Below are 15,524 nucleotides of genomic sequence, written 5' to 3'. Positions count from 1 at the left end.
TTTATATCTGGTTTTATTAAATACAATTCCAAAAAATTTTTCAGCACAGCAATGCTTTAGTTGAAAATGACCAAAAATTGGCAACCAGCGTTTTTAGGGCAACCTAACAATTTTATGAAGTGGCCAGTAGAACTTGACAAGAAGTTATTTTTGAACAGTCATATTGGGGGGGGGGGGCTAGCGACATGAAACCATAAATTATTTATTGGTGTCACTGGGAGAATTGCTTTTTTATGGAGCTAATATCAAATAAGCGCCCCGAAATCGTGCAGATATCTGCTGTTAGTCTTCGTCTTTTCCTCCCAACGTCAGCGAAAGCACGATGATTAAAATAACAAGGAATATAAAGAATCCGAGACACAATTTCATCTTCATGTTTTTCCACCACATTTTTTTCTGCAGCCTCCTGGCGCGCATGTTAAAATCGGTCGACGTCTCAGCCAGATTATCGGATTTGTCTTGCAAGATTTCCAATTTTTCTCCGCGGTCCACCACTTTTTCGATATTGTCCTTCATGACACCCACGACTTCCCCGACTTGCTTCTGTACCTGACGCACTTTGTCAGATCCGCTCGGAGGACCTTTTAGAAAGAAGTCTTCGTCGGAATCTTCATCCAGTAATCCCACTCTCTCTGCATCCCTGCCGTCGGATCTGGGAGTTCGACTGAATTTAGGAGGCATACCGCCCTTAGTAATATATCTGTAAACAAACCGGGTGAATATTAGAGAAGAATGTTGTGTCATGAAAACAGGTATGAGACGAACAGCATAGAGACATCATACAGGACAGTTGTCGGCAACCTTTTTCGCTCCGCATACCAGTTTTTTAATGAAACTTGTTCCGCCTACAAGACTTCAAAATAACACAAATGTTCAGCATCAAAAAGTTACTGCAGCCAGATCAACAGAACTTCGCTACAGCTTCATCTTGCAATCGTAGACTTAGTGCTCTTATTCTATGAATTGTATATTGTATTCATACACATTTCATTTGCTTTGAAATTGCCAGTAACCATTTTAGCATGTGTCCGTGTGTCAGAAGTTCATGCTATTTTGTTGCCTTTTTTGTTATTCTGCGATGATGAATAAAAATTCTCTCTCTCTCACGCCACATAGATCACTAAATGATGCCCATTTTGCACAGTAAGGTAGTAATTACATGTTCCAATTGAAAGAGATCAACTTGAATTATTCCAATTTTTTATCACTATGATTCCGCTGGAATTCTGAACTTGCAAATGTATGCAAACATGAGCACCAAGAGGCCTACCCAAACATTTTGCGGCCCACAGGTTGCCGACAACTGCTATAGGAATTGCATTCATGTTAGCTCTTAAATAGAAACAGAATGCCCATCGAGAAAGGCAGTGGTTCTCAACCGCCAGTCCTTAGCAAGTTTTCTGCCGGTCCGACAAATATATTGGAATTCCATTTATGAATTCCAAAATGAATCAAGCTAGTTGTAGAACTTTGCGGGCTTCATCTTCAAGAAACGTCAAAAAACCTCGTATAAATAATAACTAAGGGTTAACTTCACTACAAAAAATAATTTGTAATTTTGGTCTCAAATTTAAGACATTGAGAAGATTTGCTCTCATTTTCAGTAAATGTATTCTTACTGATGAAATGAAGTCTTAAAATTGAGACTGATTCAGCTTTTCAAGACCATTTTAAATTGTAGAGATTATTCGGTCTTAAAATTAAGACTGATTCAGCTTTATAAGACCATATTGAATTGTCAAGATTATTCTGTCTTAAAATTAGGACTGATCAAACTTTTCAAGACCATATTGAATTGTCAAGATTATTCGGTCTTAAAATTAAGACTGATTCAGCTTTATAAGACCATATTCAACTGTCAAGATTATTCGGTCTTAAAATTAGGACTGATCAAACTTAAGACCACATTGAATTATCAAGATTATTCGGTCTTAAAACTGAGATCAATAAACACTTCTTAAAAGACACATTGTGCTTATTGGGACAGTTTTTGATGTATCAGTTTTTCCGGTCTTGTTTTTAAGACAAATTGTGCTAATCAAGAAACATCATGGTCCGTGGTCTTATAAATCAGAATGGTAAACTGTCATGAGCCAGGAGCACAAGACGTAATTAGCTTTCTTTGACAAATTTTGATCCATCAAAGGTCATTGCAAATACAATCTAGCGGTGGCTCGAGAGCAGAGAGCCAAAACGTATTTGGTGGTGCCATGTTTGTCCATTTCTTGCTGGTCACATGTCACACTTCAAATAAGTCAAATGCAGAATGCATTTGGTACTGTACCTTGTCACTTTTCACTGACACAATGGTGGTGGCGTGTCCCACCCACCACAAATACTATTATATACTCTAATTCAACTATATATTGTTTTGAGGATTGTATACGAAGTGGTAAGTGGAATGTACAATGATAATGTTATGTAATAGGTATCTAATGAATTGCAAATCCAGGTATGATGGGCTTCCCTTCATGCAGAGCCTAACACTGACATGTGAATACCCCCAAAGCACTCAGAGTATTTTTATGTAATTTGTCTCTTGATTTTAAGCGACAACGGTCTTATTTTCAAGCAATTTCGGTCTTAATTTTGAGACCAAAAACTCTTGAAGTGACTTTTTATAAAAAAAAAGTCTTATTTTCAAGCAATTTCGGTCTTAATTTTGAGACGAAAAATTCTTGTTAAGACCGATTAGTCTTCAAGACCGATTGGTCTTTAGGACATTTTTTCATAAAAAGTCACTTAAAGACAATAAGACCAAAATTGTCTTATTATTTTTTGTAGTGTTGGCTTTGTGAAGATTGTCTGGTCCATAACATTGTTTTGAAGTTTTAACGGTTCCCAAGGTAAAAAAGGTTGAGAACCACTGGAGTAGAGCGTTACCATGATATGAACAAGTCGCACGGACAGTCTCGATATGAATACATTGAATATTCATTAGCACAGCTATCATCAAATCAAATCTAGCGCATCCCTAGTTTCGCTTTCACAAGACCAATATCAGTTTTAGTATCATCGATCCTCGACATAATAAGTTCCAATTCGCCGTGAAATTCGTTCTTCAACTTCTCGTTGCTGATATGACCTTTTAAAAGCTGTTGTTTCCGGTCTTTACGTTTTTTCAACTCCATCAATTCGTTTGATAAGTTCTCTAATTTCACAAGCAATCTGGAACGTTCTGCATCGTTTGTAACCACTGGAATGCCGGTTGGGATGTCAATTGTATCGATACTGTTGTCCACGTCTTCCACATTGATATCTTCGTCCCGTTCACTATCAGAACTGCTGAGATCTTGGAATATTTTATCAAGTTCCGTTGAATTTGATTCCAATTTTGACTTGTCATCTTTTCTGACTTCCTCTATGACTTCATGCTTGACACTGACAGCTTCGATGTCGGCTTTCAGAAGCCGTTTCACTTCTTTCTCAATATCAGGCGAATCTATGTATTTTTTACGGGCGGTTTTACGAAAACGTCTCTTGCGTACGTTTTTCAGCGGAGGTGTAATCCCGTGCGGCCACAAAAACTTCCTTTCTCTGGGGTAATGATGCTTTGAATTTTGCTGCATATTAGTTTCATGTTCTTTCAAATCTGGGTCCGGAGTGCATACCAGCATATGCGACAAATCGTTGGTCTTGTAGAACGTCTTCATGTCCACTGTTTTTTGGCACTCTATAACGCAAGGTAGATCCCAGACTTTCCCCGAATAGCAATCTCCATCGAGTTTAACTGCTCCGTGCCGGAGATCGTCGTGTAAATTTAGGGTGAAACGATCGCGTAGATTTCCGGCCAGCAAAATATCGTTCAACTTGTTGGCGGCGTCCTGAGGTAGTCTCAGTAAGAAAAGGCTTTCCAATTCAAACGACTGGTTGGTTGATTTGGAATCCATTGCCGAGTCCTAACAGCTATTAACTACGGTAGTAAACTAGATAGTTTTGTTCAGAGATATTCAACAGTGCCAAAAGCTAAGAAGTGGAGTAGTGTTTTAGCATTTGTTCGTTTAATTGCAATTTTAAAACCATAATCTCACCTCACATTTACCGTAAAAGGTATAAGCCGATCAGGCATCAAAATCAGTATTATGTGGCATTGATCAGATCAGCTGTATTTTTTACTGGCGCTGTGATGACGGAGTGCAATAAGCTATAGCAAGACCGAGTATAAACAGGGAATTTATGTCTCTCCTACATCGATTTGTAACACCCGTAAGACGCTGATGAAACTATGCAGGCGTTATCATGGATTAAATAGCAAAATATTGCCCAAGTTAAAGCCCACAACTCGCAAAAGAGCAAACCAGGTTGAATATAGGTATCCCTAAACGCTAAAAAGCAGAAACGTCGGAAAAAGCGGAAAGCGGACGCGGAACAGTTATGAGTTGTGACCGACCAGGGTCAAGTCATAGTATAGACCTATAGATTGATAACCTACTTACTTAGCCTAGGTTAGTGATCTTATGATCTTATGACGGGTGTCGTTGATTTGTACATGTCGCCAATGTCGCCAATGTCACCAATGTCACCAATGTCGCCAATGTCGACGTCTATCTATTTTGTCAATGTCGCCAATGTCGCCAATGTCGCCAATGTCACCAATGTCACCAATGTCACCAATGTCGGCTATGTCACCAATGTCGCCAATGCCGACATTGCCGACAATGCCGCCATTGCCGACAATTCCGACAATTCCAGGCACTAAATGTATTAACCCAGTTATCAGTATATGGCCGTTCAGATTCTGCGTTGTTTGAGCTTCACGATTATTCATTCAACAGCACTGTGACTCCATTGCCGTTGAGAGTGTTGCGAAAATAGTAGGAATCAACATATTATGAACAATTTAACATAGTTATGTCATTGCCAACATAATGGCACTTCATATTAGACTACTTTGGTGGACAGTCCTATATTTTTGAGCAGTTGGGCGACAATTATCGCCAACAGAAGTAGACAAGCCAGGCGACTGAAAATTTCTCGATCGGTTTTGAAATATCTCTAAAAGCTTAAAAAACACCTCGATACAGCATGTGTGTCGCTGCCTTACTCGACACTCTCTAGTCACGTTATAGCGTGTAAGCTGCACTATATTTGAACGTATATGGTCTTCGAATGACCCGCTCCAAGAAAAGAATCATTTTGATACCAGCTGAGAATAATAATTAAACATCTTCGGGCGGAATCGTTGTTATATTGACTTCTTTATATGATGCTATTTCGTGACCTCCTATATCTGCTATGTCAGAAGATATGGAAATCGTCAAAACGTACCAAACTAAAAGACGCACATGATTTCATATTGGTATTTCTTTACTGGCAAATAATTTTTTCCTTGCGGGATGGCATTTGTCCTGTAGGGTTAAGGTCGCCAGGGCAGGAACATTCGACGCCAGCCATTGAGGCGCCTATGGACAATTAAACAAATATGTATGTATGTATATATATCGAAGTTTTCGGTCAGCACAAGGGCATTCCTTTTCGGCCAAGGTCTTCTCGCTGCTGATCGTTCTGGCACACTTCACGGAGTCGCATGTTACATTGCCTCTAACTTCATATGTCTTGGTGCGTCGTGGCGCAGTACTGACCGACGCCGAAGTCTCCCATTTCCATAAATTTTGTTGGGTGGCGGGGCCGCCAACATCAAGACACATGAAAATATTAAATCGCACGCAGCGCGGAAAATTTTTTGAAAAAGTCGCATGAATTTCTAAAAAATTACTCTATCATTCATGTTAATTCACGAAATAATTTTGGGCTTCTTTCGGTTTCGGGTGCGGTAGTTACGGTCCCGACTCCAATAAAGCCGTTTTAACGCGCCATCGCCCCCTTCGTTGTTTTCGCCCCCTCCGTCCGTTTTCGCCCCCCTATCGCCCCCTTCGTTATTTTCACCCCCTAGACCGCCAAATCGCCCCCTGGGGTGATATCACCCACGTTGGGAACCACTGGGCTACACCCTTCCCCGATCAAGAGTGATTTTATCAAAATAAGATTTCGAGAACCAATGGTTGTCAATGCATTCACCACGAACAAATTTTATCAACACCCTGTTGCCCCGGATCATGATTAGCGCGAGAGACTGAATTAAGGAATCGGAAGAACTCCAAGAGCCCCCCAAAAAACGTTGGTCTTGGGCCCCCATCGGGTGATAAACCAAACTTTCGGGGGGCTTCGCCCCCAGACCCCCCTTCGGCTATCCGCTATTTGCCGATACTAGTCATCTACATTGGGTGTCCATTTACTGTGGCAGCTATTCTCGCCTAGACGCGCGAAGCGCGAAAAATTTCACTAATTAATGATTGAAGTGTACGCATATACTTTGCCTGAAGCATTTGAAGGAAAATCTTAATGAGAAGCATTGGAGTCAGCAAAGATCTGAGACTGAGTTTAGTCAAAAATGTTTTGAGTCTTCTCGACATTGCCACGGAAGATGAGTTCGAACAACGTCAAAGTCAAGTGATTTCACGCTGCCATTCGGACTGTCCAAAGTTGATTCCATACCTTCAGAAACGAATGTTCAATTTGCTAAAAAACAAAGTTTGGAAAACTGGCAAGATATCTCCCGGAAACGCATATTGGACAAATAACAACAACGAAAGTATGAACCATGTATTTAAACGACTTTCTGGTTGGAAACTTGAAAGGATTCCAGAACTGATTGACACCTTGCACACGGCAGTTTCGACGCAATATGTTGATGCTCGGAGAAGCATAACTAATACTGGGCCCTATCGTATGATCGGTTGCTGCGATAAATTTCTTGTCCCGCAGTGGGATTGGAGCGTTTTGCCCGATGAGCAACAGGAAAAGATTTACCATGATTTCCTGAAGTACATTCCCCGAAAAAATTTGCATGCTGATCAAAAGACGTCTGTTTCGAGCGATTCGAAGATGATCACAAGAACTCCACCAAAACGTAGTGGAAGTAAGCCTGGCCAATATCCCAGATCAGCCATCAAGCAAAAAACGAAGAAAAAACACTCGTGATCGTGATCATTGATTGTTGTTAGTTGCTGTACAGACACAGCTACCACTTGATGTGTGTTGTTGAATAAAATCAGTTTCGTTTGGCTATATGGAATTGTATTATTTTTGAACAAGCTAGGGGTTCATATAGAACAGGGCTAGTTCTAGTTCTATAGTGCGCTTTTTGAAAATCCAGTAGTTTATACAAGTCTGATGGCAACAAAGAAGGTTTGTCACTACAGAGCACTTATAGCTACACTGACTTCATTTTAAATCTGGATTACTCATACGACGCACGTTGGCCATTTATATATGAATTTCGTCAATAATATTGATATAGTTGCACATTTTATATCATACATTTATCGTTTCTCCAACCATTTGATCGATTTACAGATAGAGCTTATGGGAGGGGTGTCTTTGAACATTTAGCGCAAGTAATTGATATAATGATGAATCGGGTGGGCGCAGCATTGTTATCACTTTGTTGCAAGTTGTTATTACTTGACCTCCCATCAGGTTTGTCACAAAAGTCAAAATATATTGGAATTCTCTAAACGTACGAAAAAAATTGTGAGACACACACGATTCCAAAGGTCTTTTTTTTATTTAAAGAAAAATTTGGCACTTACCACCTGTTGGTCTTTTACACCACGGACAATAATGGCGTAAGTAGAAATGAAAAGCAGTCAATGATGGCGTACGTCTTGGTTAGAAAGACATAATACCGTTCAAAATCGCGTCGCGGGCCACATTTGGCGCAATCTCGGCGACGACGAACTATGTTCGCAAATCAAAATATCGAAGTGATTATATTGGAATCTGCTTTGTATATGACAGCGATTTCAAGTTTCAAGTCAGCCCTTTCTTATCTTTTGATGACTCGAGCCTTGACACACATCTTCTGAACGTTATGTTTTAGCATTAGCGGATATATCAATTAGGCTATAGGCCTACGCCAATTACGGTTTGAGGCGAACCGCGCAGATTCGATGTTATTCAGTTTCAAGATGTCACTCAACTTATTCAACGGTAGAGTTGATGGAGAGGGCAAGTGAATGACGTGTCCACGGCCGCACAAATTTCCTTCTATGGCCGCTGGTTGGCCAGCCCTGGTTTACACGAATGGAAATTTCAAATTAAGTAGGCCTACCTTCCCAAGTGAATACTATATTGATATTGAAATGAACCCGAATATTTTCAGCTGACACTCGTCATTTTGATAAAAGTCGGCCTCTACCGTCAATCAATCAGGTTTATTATTATTTTCATCGTTTCAAAACATCACAAGACTGCGATACAATGAAAAGATAGGAAGGTGTCGAAACAACTTGGATTAGCCATTAAGATCAGACACCCACCTTAGCCTAGGCGAAGTAAATAAGAGGCATGCACACTGAATGAAAAGGAATGCAGAGAATATAAGACGCAAGCGACAAAATGGGGTGGCATGTGACGGAGGGCGAGGTCGATGTTAGGTCGTGGTCCGGTAATCCTGAAGACTGGCTAGTATTGATTTAGAAGAAATTGCTTGTATTTCGACTTGGATGCATTTCAACCGTCAACACGAAATCTTTCGTCTTTTCGCGCTCACAACAGGCAAATGCCATAAACATTTGTTAGATAATCTTGCTTGCTCGAAAATAATCGAGGTGACAGGTTTCTTGTCTTCGGGAGACGCAGTCCACACTTCATTTGGGGGCTTTGGAGTCAAATGATAAGTTCACAGACAGAGCACTATCTGACACCAATGGAATGCGAAATGGTGTACTTTTTTGCCAGCGTACCCACGCCCGGTCGTGTATTTTCCTCGCGAATCCTACACTGGAATGTATAAAGACTTCGACGTTCATTCAATTCAACGTAGGCCTAATAATATAAATAATATGATTAGTTATAAATAATTTGCGTTTGTGGCCATGCAGGTCTTCCCGTCAAGAATCGCGTAGTATGTAGCGAGATAGTCGAAGTGCTTGAGTAGCCGAGTGCAGGTCAAGTCAATACCAATAAGATTGATTCAAGTCGAGTCACCAAAAATCCTGTCATTACATTACCCTAGTTTCGGCCTCCGAGCGGCATCGTCGGCAATGTCGGAATTGTCGGCAATGGCGGCATTGTCGGCAATGTCGGCATTGGCGACATTGGTGACATAGCCGACATTGGTGACATTGGTGACATTGGCGACATTGGCGACATTGGCGACATTGACAAAATAGATAGACGTCGACATTGGCGACATTGGTGACATTGGTGACATTGGCGACATTGGCGACATGTACAAATCAACGACACCCTCTTATGACCGGTATAATCTCACCTAAGATTTCTAGCCCCTCGAAATTGAAATTCGCAACTACCATACAAATAACAGCACGGAACCGATGTATCGCCATTTTTGAGATATCGATCGTGGCCCTGATATTTCAAAGGTCATGACACAGGCATAGCCTTTACAAACGTAAAGGCTATGACACAGGTACAGTATTTCTGTGATAGCAGATCGCAGCATTGGTCCTGAACTAACCCGTAGAGGACTGATCAAGTAAGTTCAACATTGACGTAACCGGACGTATTTTAGCGTAATGGTAACTTCTGTTGACACGAATCCACGTATGGAGAGAGGTGATTTTCACTCCGATTGATCGGCCTGCTGTCAAATACAGTGGAATAAATAATGAGCGTCGCATCTTGAAATCTGACCGAAGAAACCAAGCACTCACTCGGCCAGATCAATCTCGGAAAGCGAGAGTTGAGCCCGACCCTCTAGCGTCGAAGCTAACCACTATGCTATCACCTCCGCCGAAAGAAATTTAAAAGATGACCGGAGTCACCACAAAATCACGACTCGATGTAGTACAATTCGACTTAGATCCACTACAAATACAAAACACGGCCTGCCATAAGAACACACCGTACGTCCTACGACTTACTTCACGTTTTATTGATGTAATGAACTTGATCGGTTCAAAAGTCGGTTACAAGAAAGTGAAGCTACCCGTAAGATAGAATCTTTATTTGTGGACCATGTAAATTAATAGCATACATAACAAAATGCAATATGGGTGATACAGGGATATATAGAACTCCGGGATGGCTGACTCCGTCGATTGCGTCATCGCGGTCATACACAAGTAGGGTCATTTTCGCGCACTCACTGCAGATAGGATTGTTGACAGCGCTTTGTCTGTGCATGACTTGGAGATTCGGAATTGCCTTTCTAGTTTGTGATTGGTGGTAGATGATATCAATATATAAACGTTTATAAAGCTAGAGGACTCATGTGATGTTCAGGTAGTTGATCATTTCAGCAGTATTGGTTATGTAGCTTCAGCTGCAGGTTATTATCGGCACTACCGGTATCGGTATGCCTGTACGATATATCGCTGGTATTCGGAATATCTCCGCGTATCGAGTATGTTTTGCTACATTAATAAGCGTAAGTGCATATCAGGATGTAGCAGAATGTTTAGAAATACATTTCAGGATGATTTTAGTATTGATTACGTTATGCTTTTAATGACTGATCTGATGCTATAGAATTGCATAATAAGCCCAAGTCCTAGGCTGTACAGTGTACAGTACAGTAACTGTCGCCAGTTTAGTGTGACTTCGTCTGTCAGGATTTTATGTAATAGGTTAATTGATAATTATAGTTCATCCATGCTACGTTCCTAATTGTAGAACATTATGGAGAACAAAGGAAAGGAAAGGAGTATCGAACGAGCCTAATGATTCTATACCTACCCGTGGTTTCCTAGAAGACAGTTATATAGTTTTATAGGGTGAAATGACCAAGAACTGCAGCCTCTAAGTACCAGTATGCAAGTTGCATTTCAGTCAAACAGTCAGGATGAATTTTAGACTTTTACGCAAAATACAAACCCTTGGAGTATGGTAGTGGTTAAGTGGTACAATACAATACACGGTAGTTAGAAGTTTTCATAGTTGTATAACAGTCCAGGCACCATTTAAATTCAATCTGTCTTTACAGATGCCGATAGGCTACTAGTGATACATGAATATGTTTGTTAATGACTGGCAATCAAATGCCAGTATACTGGAAAGATACCTCCGTTGCAGTGAACTGTAAAATATAGCCAAGTCATTTGCTGGCCACTGAAACTTTTGAAGATACAAGACATCAGAGACAGGACTATTCATCACATCAATTGACTTGATGTTGACCACTCCCTCATGATGGATAAGTTAACTCTATCGTCAGGATGTGGCAATGGGGAAATGCTGTATAGGCCTATGTGGCAAAGGAAGATTGAACTCTTGAAACTGCATCACAGTTAAAAAGGTTTCGTCAAATCCTTGCGACACAGCCAGGACCTCTGCTCAGCATGCATGGGTAAGTTTGTCTGATTCTGGTGAGTTATATCAAATCAAGGATTGAAATCCATTTAAATATATTGTTGTGTGTGTGTGTGTGTGTTTGTGTTGAGCGAATCAACTGCTTATGGCTTGAGGTACTACGCTATAGAAAAGATCATACTGCCATTTTATCAACTGTGCATTTTGTCGACATTGTACTCTATAGTTGGAATATTATGGCAGTTAAATCAGCGGTTGTCACTTCTCAACCTTTTTGATCTTGCACACCTTGCAACCTAAATTGCATATAGGACAAATGTATGGAATTAAAAACTAAATATTGGAAACAACATTTAATGCCTTTTGATATTATAGGTGGTGCTAATGAATTTCTGCAAGGGTTCTGCCACCAACGTCAGTTTAACTGTTTGATTGCTTTTGAAAGAAATACCAGCAGCTTATCAGTTTTCTAGCACAGCTCTATTCCGCTGCTAAAGATCGCTAAATTGTACTGTCCAAATTTAAAGAACTTTTTTTAATAGTCTTATAGCTTTCACATATAACTGTTGCTGAAAGAGGTGTAGGATATTTCGTTCCGTACACTTGCATCATTGTGACGTACGTCAAGACCAAAGTAAACTATGAGCTCTGTATTACGACACCATGCAGAAAAATCCGATTCAATCTGAACTTTGATGTTTCATTCTCTAATGGACAAGCGTCCAGCTTCATGCATTTGGAATTGAGATATAAAAATCTAACATATTTGGCGGTTTAGCACCACTGGGTTGAATCCCCAGATCAAGCTATTCTTAAAGATTGGGTTTATGATTGATTTGTATCTCTAAATTGTTAATTTTTGTTGCAGATTCATGAAACGAAATGCGACGTTCCATTCTGTACAGCACATCATCAGTGGATATGCTGCTATACAATACTTGCATTACCATCTTCAAATATTGGCTTCAATCTGGAAATTTGGGTCTTGTGTCTCAGCAGCGACGCTTTTAATATCTACTCAGTCCATTGAATCAGTTATCATGTCCGAAAATCTTCTGGAGAGAGCGAGAGATATGATATTCTTTTTCGCCTGCACCATCGTGATGCTTTGACAGCGGAGATGCTATACGACCGTAAGGTAACCTAGTCTGCACCCCCGTTTTTTCTCCTCCATGCTATCCGTGGATGCTGAGCGCCTAGCAGGATAGCCGCGGATACCAGTTTTCGAGTCTTTGGTCTGATCCGGCCGGGAATCGAACCCACGACCTATCGATCGAGAAGCCGGACGCATCACCATTACACATAATTTCCAATACTTGCGAATTAGTATCGAACCCTTCAGAAGCTTGATTCGGGATGTACTGCTACTGCACAGCCAATGACGATAAAGCTCAGGAATGTCTATCGACGAAAAAGTGGAGAAAATTGGGCGTGTTGTAGTATTCAAAAGAGCCTTTACAAGTTAAAAAGTCTCAGCATCATATAGTTACTCTTTCCTGCTTGACTTATATTACTTCTCCCAAATACTTTTCAAAATTATCACCCACACTGAAAAAGTTTGGAAAACAATGTCTTGAACGTTTAGAAAATACTGATTTTCTTCGTTATCCACCTTTATATGTATTACCTGTCGGTAAATTTAGGTTAATTTGAAGTATACAACTGTATTCATGATTTACTGAATGAAATTGCTGATGTTCAACGTTGTCTGAGTTTGCTTAGCATAAAGGTTGAGGTATGGGAAGACCCATGTTTTCTAGAATGTCTTGCTTGCTCACCAGGAAGGCGGCGAAAGGTCAAGGAACCCGATTGTATAAACACCTACATCGCTAACTTGCGAAAGAAAGTGAAGATTTCGAGGTAGATTGCAGGTTTGTATCTAGCCCTACTTATGTATAGGCCAAAAAGAAGTCAGCCATCCCGGAGTTCTATATATCCCTGGGGTGATATAACAGATATCGAAACCGATCCACCGAGGTTAAGAGTCGTTACCCTTAAAACTTTGAAATAATTAATAAATTGAAATAAAAAAGGCATGAATAACAACAATACATCAGCAAAAGCAATCAGCGATCTTCTTTTTTCCCATCGCTAGCAAACGTCTCCGCAGTATGACGTCACGGTATAGCATGTCGCTTCCATCTGTAAGCTTATTCACCTTTGAAAATCAACTTCTGTCCCGGAAGCTTCAGAGCTTTCATCTGAACGAAGGGGTTCACAGTGTTTGCCGTCGCTTCATGAAACTGCTATGCGAGAGTCCGACTCGAGTCACGATTTTCTGATGACTCGACTTGACTCAAAGTTCGGAAATGACTCGACTCGAGTCATTGCGCATGACTCTAACCAAGTCATATGACTCGAGACTCAGACGGCCAAGACCGACATTTCATTGTAATTTCGAAGAATAGTAAAGTAGCCACACTATTGGGATTTCGTCAATTGGTACTGGTACTTGAAAATGCGACCTGAAACTGCTAAAAATTAGGGAAATTAGTATAGTATAAATTGGAACCATTCGATATCACCAAACAGAGTTATATAAAGTGGGTTTAACAAGACTTTAACTGGAAACTGAGCCGTCAACACTATGACTTGGACTCGAGTCATTGTGCTTGACCCTCTGTTCGATGACTTGGACTTGACTCGGTGGTGACTTGTAAACGACTCGACTTGACTCAAGTCAAAACTATAAAAATGAGATTGACTTGTGAATAGGAGCCTTGTGACTTGGTTACAACCCTGTTCAAACACTCATCAGCACCTTACAACTGTCTTTTTCAAATTCGCGTCTCAGCGTGCGCTTGACGGCCTCACTGAGCTCCCAGTTTAAGATATCCATGGCGCAGACCGCCCCTGAACAAAATAACGTGACGACCGCGCCGATAGCGTCTTTTCCGGGCAGGAACCTTCTGTTGCTCAGCTTCATTTCACGCAGCTGAATAAGAATTGAATCAGTAGCATCAGTTTATTAATGTGATATCACGAAAAAAAGGCGTCGACTTGGGAACGTGTTTGAAATCAGACACCCATTTCATTGCACTTTGTGTTGATAACAACTTCACAGATATGACATTTCCACGAACGTGAGTAGCTTATTTAGACTCTCTTTCTCTTATTTGAACTACATGTTTCGTATGTTGCGATACAACCGATCCAAATTTACAGGTTTCACAGCATCAAAACTTATAATTCTCGAATTTCCAATAGGTCCGTGATACTGTGTCTTATTTTTCTTTTCGTTCGTTAGTTAATTTCATTTTTATTTATTAGTTATCGACTATGAAAATTGCTCCTGTCCTGGGTGGCTCGGCTCTCAAGACTTTGTCATATCGAGCCTCCCGTCTACCTTCATGTTGCATTTCTCTGTTACATTTTTGTAGTGGTGTGTTGATATGTAATGTATACGAATAAAGATTCGTTCTCTCTCTCTCTCTCTCGTTGATAAATTAACTCTTAGTAGTAAGGAGCATACGACTTCAGTACTCGACTGGAATCATTGTATGCAGCCCTAGTTACAAGTAGAGGATGTTAGTAACAAAATACTTCAAGTAGTTTTTTGTCTTTCGTACCACTTCCCCTAGTGGTTACGATTTCAGACTACTTCTACTTGACAGTTTTCAGATTTTGAGCATACTTACTTTTTTACTTACGTCCAAATCCCCTATTCTACTTGAGTAGAAATTCACAGTGGTACTGCTACTTGACTACTCTGACTCCTTTAGTTACTAATGGCGTCGAAACTCAACTGGAATTTTTCCTTTTGACATGTTTGTGAGAAACGCCTCCATCGATTCTCTGCCGATGCCGCAGTTTGTCAAAATGAGTCTCTCCAGCTTTGTGGCGATAGCGACCGACGCCAGGCCTTGGAAGATTTTCGGCACAAAGCAATTGGTGACTTCCAATTCCGACAACTGAAATATATGATACGATTGTTGATATAGAAAGTTCTTTCCAATTTTCTACTAGTCGCTGACGATTTCCCCTGACAAGTGTCAGCCATAATTATTCGGTTACATTTCAATATCATTCAATACAACATCCATTGTACTAAAATATTTATTGAGCTCGAAGACTATTTTCAATATCAATCAATATACTATGCAATTGTATATTGAAGTTCTGTACCTCCAAGAAGCTCTTGAATTGAATCATTTTATCAGTATTCTTGTATCAATATACACCATTCTTTCCAATTCTCTACTAGTTGCTAACGGTTTCTCTTGACGAGGGTCAGCCGAAAATATCCG

General features: G+C 40.4%; 5 protein-coding genes and 1 long non-coding RNA gene across 8 annotated transcripts in view; 2 read left to right on the top strand and 4 right to left on the bottom strand.

Annotated features, from left to right (window-relative positions):
• The window catches only part of LOC145440652 (kelch-like protein 8), a 328,197-nt gene that overhangs the window by 263,165 nt on the left and 49,508 nt on the right, over positions 1-15,524 (bottom strand). The gene's annotated exons all lie outside the window — the stretch shown is intronic.
• LOC145440651 (uncharacterized) overlaps positions 1-15,524 on the top strand; it is a 68,524-nt gene that overhangs the window by 7,498 nt on the left and 45,502 nt on the right. The gene's annotated exons all lie outside the window — the stretch shown is intronic.
• LOC145440704 (uncharacterized) lies at positions 44-744 on the bottom strand. Its single transcript, XM_080318437.1, has one exon. It carries the CDS (start codon positions 742-744, stop codon positions 283-285), a length of 462 nt encoding a protein of 153 aa, XP_080174563.1. The 3' UTR covers positions 44-282.
• Positions 700-3,967, bottom strand: LOC145440691 (transcription initiation factor TFIID subunit 7-like). The gene has a single exon (XM_080318421.1). It carries the CDS (start codon positions 3,888-3,890, stop codon positions 2,964-2,966), a length of 927 nt encoding a protein of 308 aa, XP_080174547.1. The 5' UTR covers positions 3,891-3,967; the 3' UTR covers positions 700-2,963.
• Positions 11,150-12,979, top strand: LOC145440212 (uncharacterized). The gene is made up of 2 exons (XR_013915467.1): positions 11,150-11,314; positions 12,146-12,979. It is a non-coding gene; the product is annotated as an uncharacterized LOC145440212 (long non-coding RNA).
• The window catches only part of LOC145440627 (uncharacterized), a 28,138-nt gene continuing 25,838 nt past the window's right edge, over positions 13,225-15,524 (bottom strand). For all 3 annotated transcript variants that reach the window (XM_080318317.1, XM_080318315.1, XM_080318316.1), the window contains 3 exons: positions 15,024-15,188; positions 14,039-14,212; positions 13,225-13,478 (listed from right to left, as the gene is read on the bottom strand). In XM_080318317.1, the coding sequence (XP_080174443.1) occupies positions 13,428-13,478; positions 14,039-14,212; positions 15,024-15,188 (390 nt within the window). In that variant the 3' untranslated portion in view covers positions 13,225-13,427. The remainder of the gene's footprint in view (positions 13,479-14,038; positions 14,213-15,023; positions 15,189-15,524) is intronic.

This window comes from Botryllus schlosseri, chromosome 6 (assembly GCF_051294905.1).
Source record: "Botryllus schlosseri isolate E-star chromosome 6, Bs_hap1, whole genome shotgun sequence".
NCBI classification, from domain to species: Eukaryota; Metazoa; Chordata; class Ascidiacea; order Stolidobranchia; family Styelidae; genus Botryllus; species Botryllus schlosseri.
Note: the sequence above shows the minus strand (reverse complement) of the source record. Positions and strands in the feature narration are given on the sequence as shown.

Excerpts from the sequence above, each read along its gene's own strand:
- LOC145440704 (XM_080318437.1), bottom strand. The coding sequence starts at position 744 with ATGACACAACATTCTTCTCTAATATTCACCCGGTTTGTTTACAGATAT.
- LOC145440691 (XM_080318421.1), bottom strand. The coding sequence starts at position 3,890 with ATGGATTCCAAATCAACCAACCAGTCGTTTGAATTGGAAAGCCTTTTC.